Source organism: Equus quagga, chromosome 7 (genome assembly GCF_021613505.1).
Source record: "Equus quagga isolate Etosha38 chromosome 7, UCLA_HA_Equagga_1.0, whole genome shotgun sequence".
Lineage (NCBI taxonomy): Eukaryota > Metazoa > Chordata > Mammalia > Perissodactyla > Equidae > Equus > Equus quagga.
Genome location: NC_060273.1, coordinates 60617185 through 60636239, shown reverse-complemented (window position 1 = coordinate 60636239; position 19055 = coordinate 60617185). Strand labels below are relative to the sequence as shown.

The following is a 19055-nucleotide window of genomic DNA, read 5'->3' as shown; positions in this document are numbered from 1 at the left end:
AACAGTAGCCTGCTTCACAGGATTGTTTACTGTAAATAATTCAGGGCTTGGCAAATAGAAAGTACACAATAAATGTTACTACTACACCTACCTTAATTATATGTGTCCATTTATATTTGCTTTGAACAGGTCTCTGTGTAATTAAAACACTATCATGACTGAACTGATTACAAAGACAATCTTGTCCAACTTTGCATTTTGCCTATTTGCCAAGCAGGTGTCAACAAAAGCTGTTAACAAAAGTCACTGATTTCATGAAATCAGGGTAGTGCAAATGACACCAAGTGTGACTAGAGAAAAGTTTAAACTAATGCTGAGGATGGCTGGCATTATTTCAAGGTTGATTTTCGGAAGCCCTTTCTGTTTTCTTCAGTTTTAACGTAAGAGAAACAGAAGAAAAAAAGTTTCTGATTATGTATATATATGAGATCTCTCTCTCTATATATATTACATACACATATACATATATATGATACATACATCATACATGTCTACACACAAATACATACCTATAAATGGAGAAATATGTATATTTCTACCTATAAATGGAGATATATACAGATACACGAGTATATATATAATAGCAACAATTTTAATTATCCACTAGGAAATACTTTGCTTAAAATAAAACAAAACAGAACAAAATGACGATCTGGCTTCTCTCCACGCTAACAGCATTCTTGTGACCCAGAGGGTTCTCTCCTAATGAAATCGGGAATATGCAAGTGCTACCTCTGAATGTGCTGTGGGTAGCGATGTTGTATGTAGATACATTCATGAGCCTGTGAATAATGTGACCTCAATGGTTTTCAAAGCTTCTCCCCTTTGCAGACAAGGCCCATTTCAATGACATCGCTGTACTCATTCTTTGGGCCTGCAATACAAGATCCATATCTTTGTTGGGAGTACAGCTGGCTTTTTCCTTGCTTTTAAACCCCTGGGGTCTGACCATTCATCTTTTCTACAGCGGTCCTTTCACATCTTGGATCTCAGTGCTGCCACATCCAGCTATCATTGACCGAAATCTATGGACACGACAATGACTAGAACCCCATCTAGCTGGCAGAAAAGGAGACCCGCTGATTACTGGAACATGAGGAGTTAGCAATATTTAAGAAAAAAGAAATTAGGCAGACTTTCTTTTCCTCTTTAAGTGTTTTTAAAGCAAATTCAGCAAAACATTTCAACAAAAAAAAAGCCCTGGATTATTTCCTAGGGACACGAAATGCAGACTGCCTCCATTTCTCAGGTCTGGAGGATGGTGTAATTCTGATTCTTCTGTTTTCAGTTTGGATTACACTTATTTGCTGATGTCAGTCAGACAATGACAACTCAGTAACCACATGATTCCAGTAGCAGCGGTGGAAGCAGCCACAACAAACCCCGGATTAGCAGTTAGGAGTTTGGTATTATAATCTGTGCTTTCTCATTAATTATCTGTGTGATGTTAGGCACAATCACGTCTCTCTCTGAGCCTGCCTCTTCTCTTCCATAAAAAGAAGGAGGTGAACTTGAAGGTGTCAGAAATTACTTTTAAATACATTTATTTTTAATCTAAATAACTTTATCCTATGGGGAAAAATGATGGGCAAAAAACTTCTTTTAAAAATTACTGACAGCTATTTAAAGGGGATGTATTCTATAAAACTATATTGCATGCATCTTTTTCCTCAGAGTTGGAGGTAGATGAAGATGACTGTTACTGCTTTAAAGACTGGAAAAATCCAGAGAATAAGGTGTCACACTCTGGCCAGGAGGACTGGTATTCTTAATAAAATCTCTATTGTTCTGCTTGACAAAATATGTTCATTCAATATCGCTATGAAAATGAATTAAACCAATGAGGAAACCTGAGTTAAAAATTGATATGTTAATGTTTGATAGACTACATTTCAGTATGGGATGGCTATTCAGTTATTCACTTGCCTGATATCCTGCGGTAAAACTTTAGGAGTACAGGAAGAAGATAAAATTAATAAAACCCTGCCTGTCTAAATTCATTGCAGGCTAACATTATCCTTTGCAATTTTACCAATGACAGAACACACATAGCAGGAGGTGGTGGAATTGCCTTCTGCTTCCTGCTGAATCTTTCTTTAAGAATGTGAACCTTTAATAGAAATGACACATTTCTGATCTAATGTTACATGTGGGACGTGTATAGACATGTGAAGGCAAGGCCTCCCCCTCACACCACAAGACAAAAAGCTATTTTTAGATGGATCATCTATTACCAAAAGACTAAGAAAGCCATTCCTTCCATAAGAACCGCTCTAATAAATCACCAACAGTACATCTCCTGAGCCATTATTTAATCAATGAGATTACAAATTACAAGAGTGCAAATATAACATTATAAACTGTGCCACGAACAGCCTTGCCTGTTTGTTACTAAAATATTAAGCAAATTTTAAATAGTGGTCATGCATTTTATAGCAATAACCACATATATATCAAAACCATAAACTATATCCTATATTGGATAAAGAAATATATCTCAAATATGTCTTATAATGGTTAAAGAATGTTGGTGAGAATAGTTTTTAGTGGTTAATTCTGGGTGATAGGATGAAAGCTGATTTTATTTTCCTAATTTAACTGTATTACCTAAATTTTTTAATGTTAAATATGTATTACCCACTAATAGGAAAAGTGTTTTGTTTTAATTATGTTTGTTGAAGTGTTTTTAATAATGTGATAAAATTCTTATGATATAATGTTAATGACTTGGCATAAATTATATGTAGTCCAATTTGAATTCAAAGTTTTAATAAAAATATACATGGTTATGTTCACAAAAGATGCCATCGGTTGATAATTCAGGCTTTCTTGTATATCTTAATGTAATGATTTTGTTTTTTCATTCTTAATTAATCAGATTTTTTTTCAAGGAGATAAATGCAATTGCCAAAGCACCAAAATATTGTGTTAAGTATTGCTCTATGCATAATGAGGTAGGAGTCATAAAATATATATTTTATGCCATATATTAGCAAAATCACAGGAATATGGGATTTAAGGACTAGAATAAAACTTAGAACTCATTAAATGAATAATTATAAGAACCACTAATTGTAATTAGAATGCAAGTCTCCTGATTCTCTGTCCAATGCATTCATTAGCTTTTGAAATCTAATAAATATCTCCTTTTTAAGTCAATAATGGTCTGAATGATATCTACGTAACATTCTTTATGATGTCATGTCAATACCAGATTAAATCAGATTTTTACCTGCTAGTACTTTAGCTAGGTTCATTGAAAAATAATCCTACATTTTCTGTATCATTTTTCCTTTAAGCGTTCTAAGATGATTTGAGTGGGTCAATTTTATTTTGGAATAAAACATAGTGAATGTTTGAAATATTTGCTTTGTAATTTCCCAGGAATTCTTCTGCCTAGTCAACTGAAAAGTCCTTTGTCACCAATGCTACAGCTCAGTTACTGCCAAGAAGATATTCCTCCCCACCTCCAGCTATATCTCCTGACAGAAATCTCTAAATAGTATTGTAAAAGACAGGAGGTATTTGATTTTATGATCAAATTGGTATAATTGAGCTATCAACCAGCCAAGAGTGGAGGTGAGAATCTATAGTCTTTTTTAGCCACAAACTGTAAATTTAAGCTTGAAAAAAGCATTATTCATAGTTTTTCTTAATTATTTCTGTATCCTGTAGATCTTTAAGTAAGTTGAGAAAATAGACAAGTGAGAAGACATCATGAGAATAAAAGGAAAGGTTTGGTTTAAGAGATTAAATGAAAATTACTGCCTGCATGCTACATGTGAGGCACTGGGCTTGGGGCTACAGAGTGCCTTTTAGAGGCTGCCATGGCCATGGGGTCTCAAGCCAGGCACCTGATTTCCTTACTCTTGACTTCATGCTGCCAAATGCAATGGCTAGAGATCACTGGCTCCACTATAAGTTTGTGTCCTCAACTCTGACAATCCTTTTAAGTTTTCTTTAGTAGTCCCTTTTTCACTCTAGACATGCCTGGCCTAGACCTTTCCCATTCTCTTCAATCCACTTGCTCACTCCCACCCTTCTTATTCTAAACAACAGATCTAGTGTCATACTTCACAGAATCATGAAAAGATATCTGGGGATAAAATTCTATAATATAAACCTCCTGCCTTGATATTTAAAGCTTTCCCTGTCCCAGCCTTCTATTTATTTATCAGATATCCCCAGTATCCATTTATTATTAAATAGTAAGTAACACTGAATACTTACTATACCCCAATTAGTATGTTACTCTAAATAAATAATTTCATTTTCTAGTGTGATGTTAGATTATAGATTCTTTGATGTTCATTGGGTTGTAAAAATAAATTGGTATACTCTAATTCATCCTCTCTTTTTTTATATATGAGGAAAGTAAAACCTGGAGAAGATTCTCAAGGTTCAATAAGAAGTCAGTGACAAAGTCCAAACTAAGACTCAAGTTCCATTATCATTATACTTTGTTAAGGAAGTTGGTTGTGCTGCCCAGTTGTGTCAATTTCTCTCTCTGCACAGCATTAGAACTCTGTTTCCTGTACCTCTGAAATGGGTATCAACCTGAAGAGCAGTGTAATAACTGACAGTAAGCTGCAACCTGTGCTTTTGGTGATAGGGAAACAAAAATCCAATCAGAATGAAAACTGTTAAAACCTAGCATATAACAATAATGCCTAAAACATTTTCCATATTTATAAATCTCAGTCTCCATTTTCTGAACTCCCCAAGGCCAGTGTAGTTTCATTCAAGCTTGTCAAGTATCTGGACACTATCTTTAAAACTCTTGCTATTCAAAAACAATATATCAGCATGAGTAGATTCAGAGTCCCTGCTGCATACAGTCAGAAGCAATGGGCACACCCTTGCAGGAGGACGATTTCACAAAGAGGGTATCAAGGTTGTAACTAAAGAGCTGTGACCACTCCTCCCTGGGTTATGGGTTAGCCTGGTTGTCTGTGGTCATGGATCCCACCCACTGAGCCACACATCCTCTGAGATGAGATGACCCTGTTTTCAGATACAGCTATTGAAAGCAGATGTCATGTATAAATGATTCTCTACCTCCAAGAGCTCGGAAATATCATTCTTTGGCTGCAGACTTATAAATCTTGAGTGATATTACGTAGATAATAGAATCAGAGATTCCTAGCTCTCTGAAACATAAAATGTTTTCCTTTTCCAAACTTTATCATGAAAATTTTCAAACATACAGATAAACTGAAAGAATAGCACAATGAACACTTATATACCCACCATGAAATTCAACAAGCATTAATGTAGTGCCTACTGCTTTCTCTACATTTATTGTTTTAATATCTAAAAATTTCACTGAAGAAACTACAAAAGAAGCTTACTCAGATCCTCTGAAGGACCTCCCCGTCCCACTCCGTCATCCCTGCTGCTGTTTGCGGATCTCCACAGGAGGAGAGTTTAAGCACTTTGTTTCGCTTTGAACTAGCATGACATTGAGCTCAAAGGCCTTGTTCTATCCAATTTCTTGGTCACTGCCTTGATATTTTAAGCTTTCCCTGTCCCAGCCTTCTATGTCTAGTCTTCACAGTTGCCTTTCATTTGCCTTATTCAGATGGATGAACTTTGCCATTACCAAATTCTTCGTAATGATCTTGCCTGTGCCCCAGGATTCCACACAGCAAAAATCACCCCCTAGTAAAATGGGACTGGTGTGAACCTCAGCCTTGAAGATGCACCTTGCATAGAAGACCCAGGCCTGCTGCTCTTTAGGGACTTATTTTATCAATCAAGAACAAAGTCTGTATCTATAGATCTAATGAAAGCTGTTTCCATTTAATTTTTCTTTATCCTCTTTTTCTTTTCTTTTCCTGTGTGCTCTCAGGTGATCCCTAAAGATCTTTATTCCCATCTTGCCAGTACCTAAGGAGCAGGACAGAATGGTGATGAAGAACAGTATCTTTGCTTTCGAACTGTTAAGTTTTCCTAAGCAGTAGCTGTATAACTTTGTGCACAAGTTCCTTAGTTTCTTCATGAAAGATGGGAAAAACAATAGTGCCCACTTCGTAGGGCTAAAGTCTTTATTAAATGAGATAATATAAGCAAAATTCTGGATCAGTGACGAGTAAATGCTAAGTCCTTTAATGAGTTCTAGCTACTGATATTAATACTATCACTATCTTGAGTGTTGTTTCACTGCAGCCACTATTGAACAGACACAAGATAGATTTCTTACTAGACTGTCAGCAATAGAGAGAGATGGGATGGGGGTGGGTAAGTAGGAGGAAAGGCTAAGTAGAGCTGAATCAACCCTAGCAATGGTAATTTTAATTGAATTCCTTTTGCTTATTTATTGCAAATGAACCTCCTGGAGTTGAGAAGGGAATATGTGATCTACATTAAATTTCCAGCCATGAAAAAAAAAGTTCCACTATTTATCAGTAAAAACTGGAATGAGACATTTATAAGTTTCCTGAAAAATCTTATCAATTTCAAATTCAGAATTAACAAGACAACTGATAGAACAATCACAATTAATGAGCCTTTTCTACCAGAAGTGCTAATGTTACGCATGTCAGACGTGTTCATGAACCTGCATGTTTTGTCAACAGCTCTTGCTGGAAGTGGGGACGGGAGAGCGAGGATTTCTTCCTGTCATGAGTTTGAGTTACAGCAATGGTGTCCAGTTGGTCTTAATGATAAGTATGAACAGTCATTAATTGTTTTTGTCTGATTATTGGCTTAATGATATAAAGAAGCCATATTTATCATTTACATTAGTCTTCTCTTTTCCCTCTCAATTCCAAAATCATTTGATTGTTGATTTTTCCATCCATTCGACTTTGTATGTGTGCATTCAGAACTCACTGACAACCTTTACTGAGTTTATTTACCGTGTAGTTGTTTTGTCAGTACTGAGTATACAAAAGAAAATACAACTTGATCTCTGCTCTAAAGGTGGATGTTCCAAGGAAACAGGAAGAGCTCAGGGTAATTTCTGCACAATTGCTGTGAACATGAAATGATTTGCTGGACAAAATGCATCCAGCACTGGGCCTGGTGCTTAGCCAGAACTTGTCACCTGCCAGTCCTCTCCCTCCTCATTCACCATTGAGTGGGTGACAATTTCTATGCCTCCTTCTGCCTTCTTCAGGATTCTGACCTCGCTGTGTGCTTAGCTCTTAAAGTGAACTGCAACCTCTTTTCATCCCTCATCTCTCCCACTGCCCACATGGTTACCCTCTCATCAAGGTCTTTGTGATGCCATATGTTTTGTATTTGATTCCAAGTAATAAGTTTAGCACAATGTATCTGCTGACACAATTCTTTCCATTAGTGCTTTCAAAATTCACCACTTTGGTGGAATCTTTGCAGACACTGCCAGTCAACTTATTTTCTCTCTCTGCTATTTCTCTATTTCCTAAGGCATGTATGTGAGCAGTGCCTGTATCCAATTCATCTCTTTACTTCCAGTGGCTGACACAGAATACAAACATGCTGTCTCTGCCCATCCCCCTCTCTCCCCTGATAGCCAAATGCCATTTTCTCTAAAAATATGATCATCAAACAAAGAAGCTGGCTTATAAGAATCTAAGACAATGTGCCAGTCAGATACATTGAATGTCATCAAAGTGAGGTATAACAGATAAGAAAAATGTGGGAATGAGAAGCATCCCAGTGTAGTGGTTAAGAGCTGTGGCTCTGAACTCAGATCTGAGTTCAAATCCTACCTTCCCTGCTTACTTTCTGGTGATCTTAGGTAAGTTGCATCAGCCTCAGTTTCTTCATTTGAAACTAAGATCATAACAGTTTCTAAATTATGAAGTTGTTGTAAGGATTAACTATAATGATGCGTGGACAGCACTTAGCTCAACGTATGACTCCCAACAAGTGTTCAATAAATAAATAATAGTACTATTATTATCACTGTTATTATGATAAGGTAAGTACATATTTATATAAAACAGAGTAGATCAGAGGCAATCGAACATTTCAGAATTTAGAGTTTCTTCTTGATAATGCAGAGGAATCCTTTACATTGTAATGTTTTCAGAGTAAAATAGTTATCTTTTTTTCAGGAAACCATCTATTGCTTCTAATACAAAATAAACTTTAAAAGAAGAAACCGTCTTATTTTACAATTCATCCTCACCCCAAGAGCAGAACATCACAATTCTTTTCTGACTCAAAAGTACATTTAATAGTGTAAATTCATTATTAATAAACACGAGATAACGACTTTATTTATTTGCAAGTCTGATTGCTCCTTGGAGGGTGAGAGGGCACAGAAAGCCTTCCTGTCGTCAGAGGACCAGACCCAGTTCACGCAGCTTAGGAGCAATTTATGAAACAGAGCATCTGCCTCGTTCAAACAAGTATTTGGCATTCACAATTTTTTTTTTCCATTGTAAGGAAAGCTTCCATTTTAGCTATTTTGACATTGTTGATCCATACTCCTTAAAAAAAGCAGCTTTAGGATCAGCAGCTGACATTAGAAGATAATTTAGAAAAACTTAGTCTTAGCTGGGGCTAAGTCTCTTTGCAAACATTCTCCCCTAAGCTCTCAGATGTCTACTGGATAGGAGGTTTAACTGCTTATCACAGAATTGAAGGAGGAGTAAGGAAATCACCGCAATATTCCTTTCTAATAAAAAGCAAAAACAATTTTGTCCAGGAAAAGTTCAATTTTGAAATGGATGCTACAGACCTGAGGCCATAAAGGACCGTCCCATCTGGATGCAGGCGGATCATGCGGTTCTTGACGGTCACTCCATGCACAAATGACTTCTTATCGTTCAGGAAGTAGGTATCTGGCACCCAGAGCTGGTCTGCCACTCTATTGTCCAGAGTCAAGTTTAGAGGTATTACATTATAGGACAGCCTCTTATCTCTCCAGGCTTGCTGAAAGTACATTGTCAAGGTATAATCCTGTGAATGTTAGAAGAAAATGGTTATTTTGTACTGAAACAGATTTGGGAGCTAGGCAAATGCCTCATATTCATAAAAAGAAGAAAATACATACAGCCACACACTATAAACATACACCATTCACATACAGGCAAATATTAATTTACTAAACCCATTTTTACCGAGTACCTACCATGTTTCAGGCACAATTTATTTGTAGGCACTGTACATACGGAAGTGAAGAGAACATATCTTTGTGAATTAATATATATTATTCAGGAAGAAAGACGGTAAGGAATAATTACTTAATAATTAGTTCATCTTTCCCAAAGTGAGGTACACAGGATTGTTTTCAGGTGGGAATAAATCTATTGTAAAAAGTGGTTAATTTGTTGCAATAGTAATTTTAAGAGATTGTCAGTGAGAATCCTAACTGGTCAAACCAAGGTGAGTTTCCCAGGAGAGGTGACGTTTACAGTGAGACTTATGTAGGTTCCCAGCTATCTAAATAATCTTAGCTCAGCCAGTACTTCACAAGAATTTTAATCCCAGGATTATGCACCAGCAGGTCAGGCTCTGAGCTTTTGAGAAACAGTGGGCTGCTAAAAAGTGAGCACTGGCCTTGGAGCTCCAGCGCCAGCATTTTTCAACTGTCTCTAGGATTAAATTTGTACAACTTCTTTTCATTTCAGTTCCATTAACTATAAAAAGAGCTTTTAATACACGCCTAACCTAACCAAAGATTATTATGCCAATTAAATGTATAACTCAAATGCAATTTGTGAACTACAAAAAGCTATATATTATGATTAAAGCATTTACATATATATTGTGACATGTTTTATCCATTGGAGGCCTATGGGTACAATGTAATTGCTCTCCCACCCTCATTTGAATGACTAAATGAAGGACCAAACATTCATTTGAAAAATATAATTACCTTTCTACTTAAAAATCAGTTTACAATGCCCTACTTGAGGGTTTTTAAAAAAACTAAAATCATGTGGTAATCATCTCTGCAACTTGAGAGCTAGCACAGTCCTAGGGCACAAACAGTGAATGAACGAATGAATCAATAAACATCCAATAAGGTATGCCTATTGCATTTCTGCACATATTTGCATACTTTTGTGCGTAAGATACACACTTCAGTCTCTGAAATGCTTGAGTTTTTCCAGCCCTTGTTGAGATTTATACATCATAATTTGGTTATGTAATTTTAAAATACAACTTGTAAGATATTATCTGCTAAAAAAAGTTGAGCAGTTTTCATAGGAAAAGTATAATCTCTCACCAAAAAAAATTTAAATATTTTCCCTGGTTTCACAAATATACAAATTTTGACCTCATTCAGAAGTCAGTGTAGGGCGGGCTTCTGAATGAGAAGTGTAGAATCCAATTTCTAGTCTAACAAAAAATATATTAACCTCCTCAAGGTATATCAAATAATTGTAGGTGAAATTTACTTTAGCGGATCACTCTAGTCAGTACTCTGGACTGTTTTGCAACGCTCTGATTTAGTAAAGAATTAGTCTTAGGATCTCTAGAATAGCATCTTGATTTATAATAAAAGCAACCTTGAAGACTTATGAATTATGTAACCAGAAAACAGAAAAAGGACCAGATACATTTTCTGAATGTGTCTATGTTACAAATAGCCTAAAAAGTAGGACATACGTAAAACAGTCAATTTATATTGTGCTTGAGAGAACACATTTTGTGATTTCCAGTTCTTGGAGATGAAATGGAAAATTTGATTATTATCTCCATTAGAAGATAAAGCTCCTTAAGCTTCTTGGATAATAAGCCCTCTTAAGATTTAGGGGAGATAATACTGTTTGGAAGGTGCTGGAGTTTATCAGTCAGCTGAGATGTGTTTGGACACAGGAAATTGTATTCTCTTCTGGGCTAAATAAATGGTAATATTGTGAGATCCTGTGTCATGTGCTAAGTCCTTTTATTTGTCAGCAAGGAATGCCTACTAAGAAATTCTCCTAAATAGACCCTGTTGATTCCGCTGTCGCATCAATTTTCATTTCATTTATTTGTAAATGACACATCATGACACTTTCAAGAATGGAAGAAATTCTTGAATCTAAATAAATGTTCTTGGACTTAAAAGAAAAAGTGGATCTGTGTTCTACCCTCTCTCCAAGGCCTCCATCCACCCAAGATAAATCCTTTGAACTTTCATATAGAAAGTATATCCATCATATTAAACAATCCCACCTTTGGGAAGCTGTCTCATAATTGGTTTATTCAAACTGAAAAAAAAACCCAAACCAATAATCCACTTCTGGGGGCTCCACAATCCATGGCATCACCATCCCAGAAGGACTTAGATAATCACAACTAAAACCAATTGACTCTCAGTGCTGAATAAGATGGGGTAAGCCCACTATAGGCTCTCTCTCCCACTGATTACAACCGAACATCCTGGAAAGACTTAAAAAAAAAAAAAAAAACTAGGGGCTGGCCTTGTGGCGTAGTGGTTAAGTTTGCATGCTCCACTTTGGCAGCCCAAGGTTCGCTGGTTTGGATCCTGGGTGCGGACCTATACACTGCTTATCAAGCCAATCTGTGGCAGGCATCCCACATATAAAATAGAGGAAGATGGGCAGAGATGTTAGCTCAGGGATAATCTTCCTAAAAAAAAACCCCAAAACAGCTATGTAAGGACTGTGACAAGTAAAAAATAGGCAGATTGGGGAAGGGATCAAAACCTGAAGAAAGACCATTCCACTTGTAAGTTTATTGTTTGTTTTGCGTTTTTTCCTCTCTCTTTTATCTCCTTAACACACACACACAGCCAAAAGCATAAATAAATAAAGAGGTAGACCATGTTCCTGGCTTTGAAAAGTGAGGCTTATTAAGATATCAATTCCCCCCAAATTGATCTATAGATAAAATTCAATCCCAATCAATATCTAAGCAGGAATTTTTGTAGATATGCACAAGCTAATTCTAAAATTTATGTGAAAGCAAAGGAACATGAATAGACAAAATAATTTCGAAAGAGAAGAGCAAAGTTGCAGGACTCACACTACCTGATTTCAAGCTAACCTAAGATAGTGTGGTAGTATGATATTGATGGAAACATAGATCAATGAAATAGAAAAACCTAAAAACAAACCCATACAAATATGCACAAAGATTTCTTACAAATGTACAAAGGCAATACATTGGAGAAAGCATAATCTTTTTAACAAATCATCTGGATCACCTGGAACATCTATACATAAATAAGTAAATAAATAAATATCTCGTCTAGACTTAAATGTAAAATGTAAAACTGCAAAACTTTGAGAAGAAAACTTAGGAGAAATTCTCTGTGACCCTGGGTTAAGTAAAGACTTCCTAGGTACAAACAAAAAAGCACAAGCAATAAAAAAAAAATTGATAAATTTGACCTTAACAAAATTTAAAACTTTTGCTCCAGGAAAGACACTATTAAGACAGTGAAAAGACAAACCATAGACTGGGAGAAAACATCTGCAAATCATGTATCTGACAAAGGACAGGTCTTAAGAATATATAAGTGTATAAAGAATTCTCAAAAGTCAACAAACAACCGCATAAAAAATAGGCAAAAGATGTGAACAGACACTTAACCCATGAAGATATATAAATGGCAAATAAACACATAAAATGATGCACATCATTAGCCATTATGGAAAATCAAATTAAAAACTAAAATGAGATCATACTATACACTCATTAGAAAAGCTAAAATAGAAACATTAAAAAACAACTGAAAATTCCAAGTGCTGGTGAGGAAGCAGAACAACTGAAACTCTTATACACTGCAGGCAGGAAGGCAAATTATTAGCCACTAGGAAAACAGTTTGACAGTTTCTTATAAAGCTTATATCCATTTGACATATGACCTAGGAGTCCTGTTCCTGTGCACAAACATTTACAGTAGCTCTATACTAATTGGCAAGACTGGAAGCGATCTGGATGAACGCTCTTCAGCAGAGGAAGAGATAAACTGTGGTGCATCCATGAAATAGAATGCTACTGAGCAACAAGAAAGAATAAACTATCGATACACTAAACATCACCAATGGTTTTCAAATACAGAAAGTTAAGTAAAAGAGGCCAGATTCAAAAGGATACACATTATTTGATTCTATTTATATGACATTCTGTACAAGGTAAAACTATAGTGACAAAGACCAGATTAGTGGTTCTCTGGGATCCGAGATGGGGGAGAGGTTGGCTGCAGAGAGTAGCTTGAGGGAATGATTTTGGGCTACAGAACTGATCTGCATCTTAATTGCAGTGGTGGTTTCAGGACTTTAGGCATTTGTCAAACTCATAGAACTCTTCACCAAAATGAGCGCATTTTTCTGTATGTAAATTAAAAAAATAAAATTTAAAACTGCTTTTAAATAAAACATGGTCTCTAGGGTCAGATACACGCAGGTTCACATCCTGGTACTTTGATTGTCCCTCTTCTCGTGACCTTGGGTGAATCCTCTCAAGTCTCTGCTCCTGTTTCCAACGCAAAAGATCAATTAAAGCTAATTAACTTAGGAAGTGGGGAAACAAGAACTGCTTTGACATCTGGCAGAAAAAAGCAGAGTGATGCTACAAAATAAGTCTCCTCTGTGCATACAGGGGGGCATATGGCCCCACCAGGATGGGCTGACAAGACTATCACTCAATGGTTATAGGTTCACAATTCCCTATTTGTACTATGAGGCAATTGGACTAGACAGTGTCCAAGGCCACCTCTAGGAATAACATAACCCCATTCTAAGAAATGCTTTGCTGGCTTTATGTTCAAATGTCTCTTGTCATTTTGAAATCTTCTAAATGTCTGAAATACTTTCTTATATTTGATTTTTGCTGTCTTTGTAATTTCTTTTCTAATACCAAGATTCAAACTTTTCCTGTTTAGTTGGCTTAGTGTTCCAGAAAATAGTATGAAATAATTTGTGTGTATATGTGTGTCTTACATTTTTTATCTTTAGTATTCTGGGAATTGCTCATTCATATTCTTTGAACATTTTTCTGCTAGAGTGTTTACTCCTGCTACTGAAAATTTGGAGAGATATATACAAAGAAAGAGAGAGAGATGGCTGTCTATTCATATAGAGAGACATATATCTATATATCTGAAAGTTTCTTTTTTTGATATTTTCTTTTCGATTTCTTTTTATATTTATTTTAACTTTATAGTTTGAAACAAAAAATAGTACAGGGAGTTTTCATATACTTTTTACACAGCTTCCTCTAAGATTAACATTTTGCATAACCACAGAACAGTATCAAACCAGGATATTAACATTAATATAATACTATTAACTAAGCTACAGACTGTATTACAATATCACCCATTTATTCACTAATGTCCTTTTACTGTTCCAGAATGCAATCCAAGATCCCATCTTGTAGTTAGTTCTTACAGTCCTTAGCCTCCATCAATCTGGGACAGTTCCTCAACCTTTCCTTGTCTTTGATCATGTTAATGCTTTCGAAGAGTATTGGTCAGTTATTTTGTTGAATGTCTCTCAATTTGGGTTTGTCTAATGTGTGCTCATGATTAGATAGAGTTTATACAGTTTTGGCCAGAATATCACCAAAGAAACAGTGTATCCATCATATGAGGGGTAAATGATGTTAATATGTTTTATTACTGGAGATATTAATTTTGAACAGTTGGCTAAGATGATACCTTCTAGCCTTCTCCACTGTAAAATTATTATTTTCCTCTATAATCAATAAATATCTTGGGGTAGATACTTTAGAACTATGGAAAGCAATAATGTTATTTGGCTGATTTCTATAATTACTATGCTTTTGATTTTTACATACTTTCAAAATTTCTAGTTCTCTCCATTCACCTCAATCTGAATCAATGTATTCAGCCAGCTGACAGTGCTTAACTACTAATGAGACAAACCAAAAGATGTAAATACCAACATAAGCCATTTAAGGTGTTCTGTCATTAAATAATGAGAAATATCTTCTTAAGGATCGTGCTGTCTACCTACTCCTTTCGCAGACTAGTGGCATTGTTCTGATCACAGGTCGTTCCTGCTTCCAGTTATAGACTTTCACTCTGGATTGTGGTACGACATCTTACTCTGGTCTCGAGCCTGCAGGTTGCATCTGAGTGGCCTATATTCCCACCAAGACTTGAATCACTACTCAGCTACAAAGCTTCAGCATCCTCCCTACCTTCATTTATCTCTATGGTTTTCCACATGCTTTTTTCTTCTCTGGACATGTCACCATTTCTAATCTATAGAGCTTTCCCTTTCTTCTTTCAAAGTATGGCTATGTATGTGGAAAAAATTATAAAAGTAATTATGTCACTTTCCCTATCTTTATGTCTTTCTCCCTATTTCTCCATTTGGGGAGAAGACCACGGGGTAGGGGGTTGGTTTCACATGTGTTTGGTCTGTCATCTGAAGACATAAAGACATCTAACAGTTTCTTTCTTAATGATCAGGGTAAGGTTTATTTTCATTAATGATAGTGTGTGGGTTTAATTTGCTTTACCTATCTGAACGACAGAAGCTTTGAAAATTATTGCTACTGTGCTAAAGTCTTGAGCTTTGGTGATTAATCTTTTTCTTGAGGTATTCTAGATAAATAGTTTGGTCTCCAATATTAGATGTTTCAGAGAAATATCTCTCTCTGCTCAGCCTTTTATAATTTTGAAAGAAAATAAAATTTTTAGCTTCATCTTGATTACCCCTTGCTGAAATAACAACTGAGTCTAATATACTATCATTTATTATGTTCCTTTAATTTACACTAGATCAAAATGGAGGTTTTGAGTTGAGAATCTGAATTTCTGGCTTTTATGAGACAGGGCTAATGTTTCTAAGGCAGTAAAATCTGTGATTTAGGAACTGTGAGTGCAAGTTCAATTTAATTTAAATATAATTCAAGTTTCATGTGAATAAAATTCCATCATAGTTTGTTCAACATAGGACATTTATAGCTTTTACTATCATTCTGGGCATAGTCTTTCAATCGGGGGCATGTTTAGAAAAGCCTTTCATTGTTTATGTTTGGCATTTCCACTTTTCAAAAATGTGACACAAGAGACTTGAATTCCAAAGGTTAGGATGCCAAATTATTTCCCATATTAAAAACTTCTGTTTTTGGCCCCTCATGGGAGAAAAGACATTACATCTGACATAGAAATTATTACCTAAATAAAAACCATTTCAATACTTAGTAAGTTCATACTAAGTACTTTCTCACCATCATAAGCTGTCACCTCCTCTAGAACAAAGATTGTTCTTTATTCCTGTGTGTGTAGCCAATATTGTGCACAATTTCTGGTAAATGGTGGAAACTACCATTGCCTGCCGAATGGCACAAATTTCCTATGAACACTTGGGAATATGCCCAGAGGTCTACAAACTGTGCATACCCTTTGGTCTGATATTTACAATCCTAGGGATATTTGTAGAAAATAATTAAGCAGTACATTTTGAAAGCTTTATCTCCAAATATTACAAGTCTATTACTTCTGTCTCCCACACTAACAATTAGTTTAAGACACCAATATTTGTGAATGATTGTAACACCACTGTTGCTGTCTCCTTACTTCTAACCCTTGCCATCACATGGCATGAGACATGTAAAGCAGATCACACATCTCCTTTGGTTAATATCATCCAAAGGGTTTTCATTGCACTTAGAATAAAACACAAACTTATTACCGGGGCCTTTAAAGTCCTACATGATCTGGACTCTGCATACCTTTTTGATCTCAGCTCCTATTACCTCTTCTCTTCCCTCACTTCAACTCATTAAGCCCATCCACACTAGCCTTTTTTCTGTTTTACAAATACTCCAAATTCCTTCAGCCTTATAGACTTTGCCTTAACAATTAGCTAATTGGAAAAGCTATGTCCCCAAGTGTGGTTGGCTCTTCCTTGAGACTCAGAGCTCAACTCAAAGGTCAAATCCTTACCTGACCATCTTTCTCCCAACCCCAGTGGGCCCTATCACATCTCCCATTTTTATTACGTTTATAGCACTGACCTTTTTGTTTTTTCAACTAATCATATTCATTTACTAGTTTACATTTTTATTTTTCATCTCTCCCAACTATAAGGTAAGTTTATGAAAATCTGAAGCATTCTCAAACTTGTTCATCACTGTATCCTCAATCCTAAAAGACAGCTTAGCACACAGTAGCAATAAAAAGCTATCTAGTGAAAGATGTGAAAGAATGAATGAAAGACAATGCACAGACATTTATCTTCCCAAAATACTTACTGCTGTATTAGTGATAAAACAAAGAATTAGTGAAGACTAACAACATGAAATTGAGTAAATAACGCAGAGTACAAAAATATAATGGAATATATGCAAGAATTAAAATAACATTGTAAAAACATTTATTGACGTGAATAGATGTTCTCAATATGCTATTAACATATTATATTATTATCTTTTTTTAAAAATACTGAAAAACAATATGCACAATATGATCTCATTTTGGAAATATATAGATATATATGGGGAAAATGTGTCTAAAAGAAAATATAAATATTGACAGTGATATTTCTGTGTGGCGAGATAACAAATGATTTCCAAATCTTTTGGGTTAATCTACATATTTTTCGTTTAGTAAGTATTAATTACTTCTGCAACAAAACTATATAAATAAACAATTCCTTGTTGACTTAAATTGTAAAAATAGAATCTAACATTACAAATATGTCTTTATTCTCTGCATATTTTAGAGCTCAGCATGAAGGAAAAGGAACTATGATCAGAGTCAAAAAAAAAAAAATGAGAAACCCTCAGCCTTTCAGCTTGTTATTAACAAAGCACATATCTCCTTTGTTTTGAGCAAGGGGTTTTTATCTAGAATCACATAAGAAATAAGAGCTTTAAGTGGTCAACCATTTTTCCTTTCCCAGGGAAGTTTCACATTTAAGCTGTCATTGAGAAGTGAAAATCCATCCCTATTTTCCCCCCTTGACCCCAGAAAGGAGATCCCAGAATCTTTTTCTGGCACTAACCTCAGTCTTCTTCACTTTCTCTGGTAGGAAATTTCATTCTATTTCTAACATAAAGCCTTCATATCTCTTTCTTGTTTAATACTTAGAGGAGATGAACACATGGACACACACACACACACAAACACACACCCTTGTTCACTCTCTCTCTCTCTATGTATATATATAGCACCCTCTATATTACAATAGAAGACCAAGTCAATGAATTCCTCTACAAAAGCTTTCAAAGAGACTCCATTGTTTCTGAAATCCAAAGTCCTTACAAGGGCTCTTCAGTCTATTCTACTCACTTCACATCCCTGCATCTGTTTCCTCATCCAAAGTGAATGAAGTGAGATAAAATAGATGATCCCCATTTAAGAGTCTCAGATGTTTTAGGATTGTATGTCACGCCACTTATCTTCAATTAATCAGCTTGCCGAGCTTTTTGTTTGAACTAAACTTTTCTACCTCTCCAACACATTTTTATTCCATTTTACTTGTTCTTTTTCCCATGTCCCTTCTGCTCTGCCTCTCCAATTCTTGCCCATCCTCCAAGCATTCATGAAGACCTCTCCCACTTTTCCCTCTGCCACAGTACATGTTCATCCCCTGAGTCTTTCAATGCAGTGGTCTGTAGCATCCTAAGCATGGTTGAATTGAACTGTTACCTCTTGTGATTATAGAGGAGGAGGGTAATCTACATAACTGAAGTGTACTGTGTTCTCTTAAGTCAGAAACCATGCCATCACATCTTTACAAAGTGATCCACGCATCTTGCCTTTAACGTAATTGATCCTTTATGAATATTTATTCATGGGCACTCTAAAGCTTGTTCTCACTTCTTCACTTTTCTTTCATGGGTTTCAAATTTGATTCTTTAAACCCCTTTACTAATTATTATTCCTGAATCCCCAGAGGAAATTTTTCTCACCTACCGGCATTTGAGTGAGTTTTCTTTCTATTCCTTTCCCCCCTGTTTCAGACACCCTCAGAGCCACTGGCATTCTTTCAGTTTTTCACAGCTTCTCTAATTCTACTAGGAAAGTCCCCAGGGCTGGGATGAGGATTTCTGAAGGACATCTATCCAAAGCAAAAAGAACTCACAAGTAGAAATATTCCCACAAAGCCCTTTCCATATTCCTAGCTCTTTAAAATGCTCTCTGTCTTCCACATCTGAGCCCACAAATTGCTAATCCA

The 19055-nt window shown here is 35.8% G+C and overlaps 1 protein-coding gene across 1 annotated transcript in view; it reads right to left on the bottom strand.

The window, feature by feature from the left end:
- Positions 1-19055, bottom strand: part of GABRB2 (gamma-aminobutyric acid type A receptor subunit beta2) — a 241907-nt gene that overhangs the window by 151136 nt on the left and 71716 nt on the right. The window contains exon 4 of the mRNA XM_046668471.1: positions 8675-8895. Coding sequence (XP_046524427.1) covers positions 8675-8895 — 221 coding nt within the window. The remainder of the gene's footprint in view (positions 1-8674; positions 8896-19055) is intronic.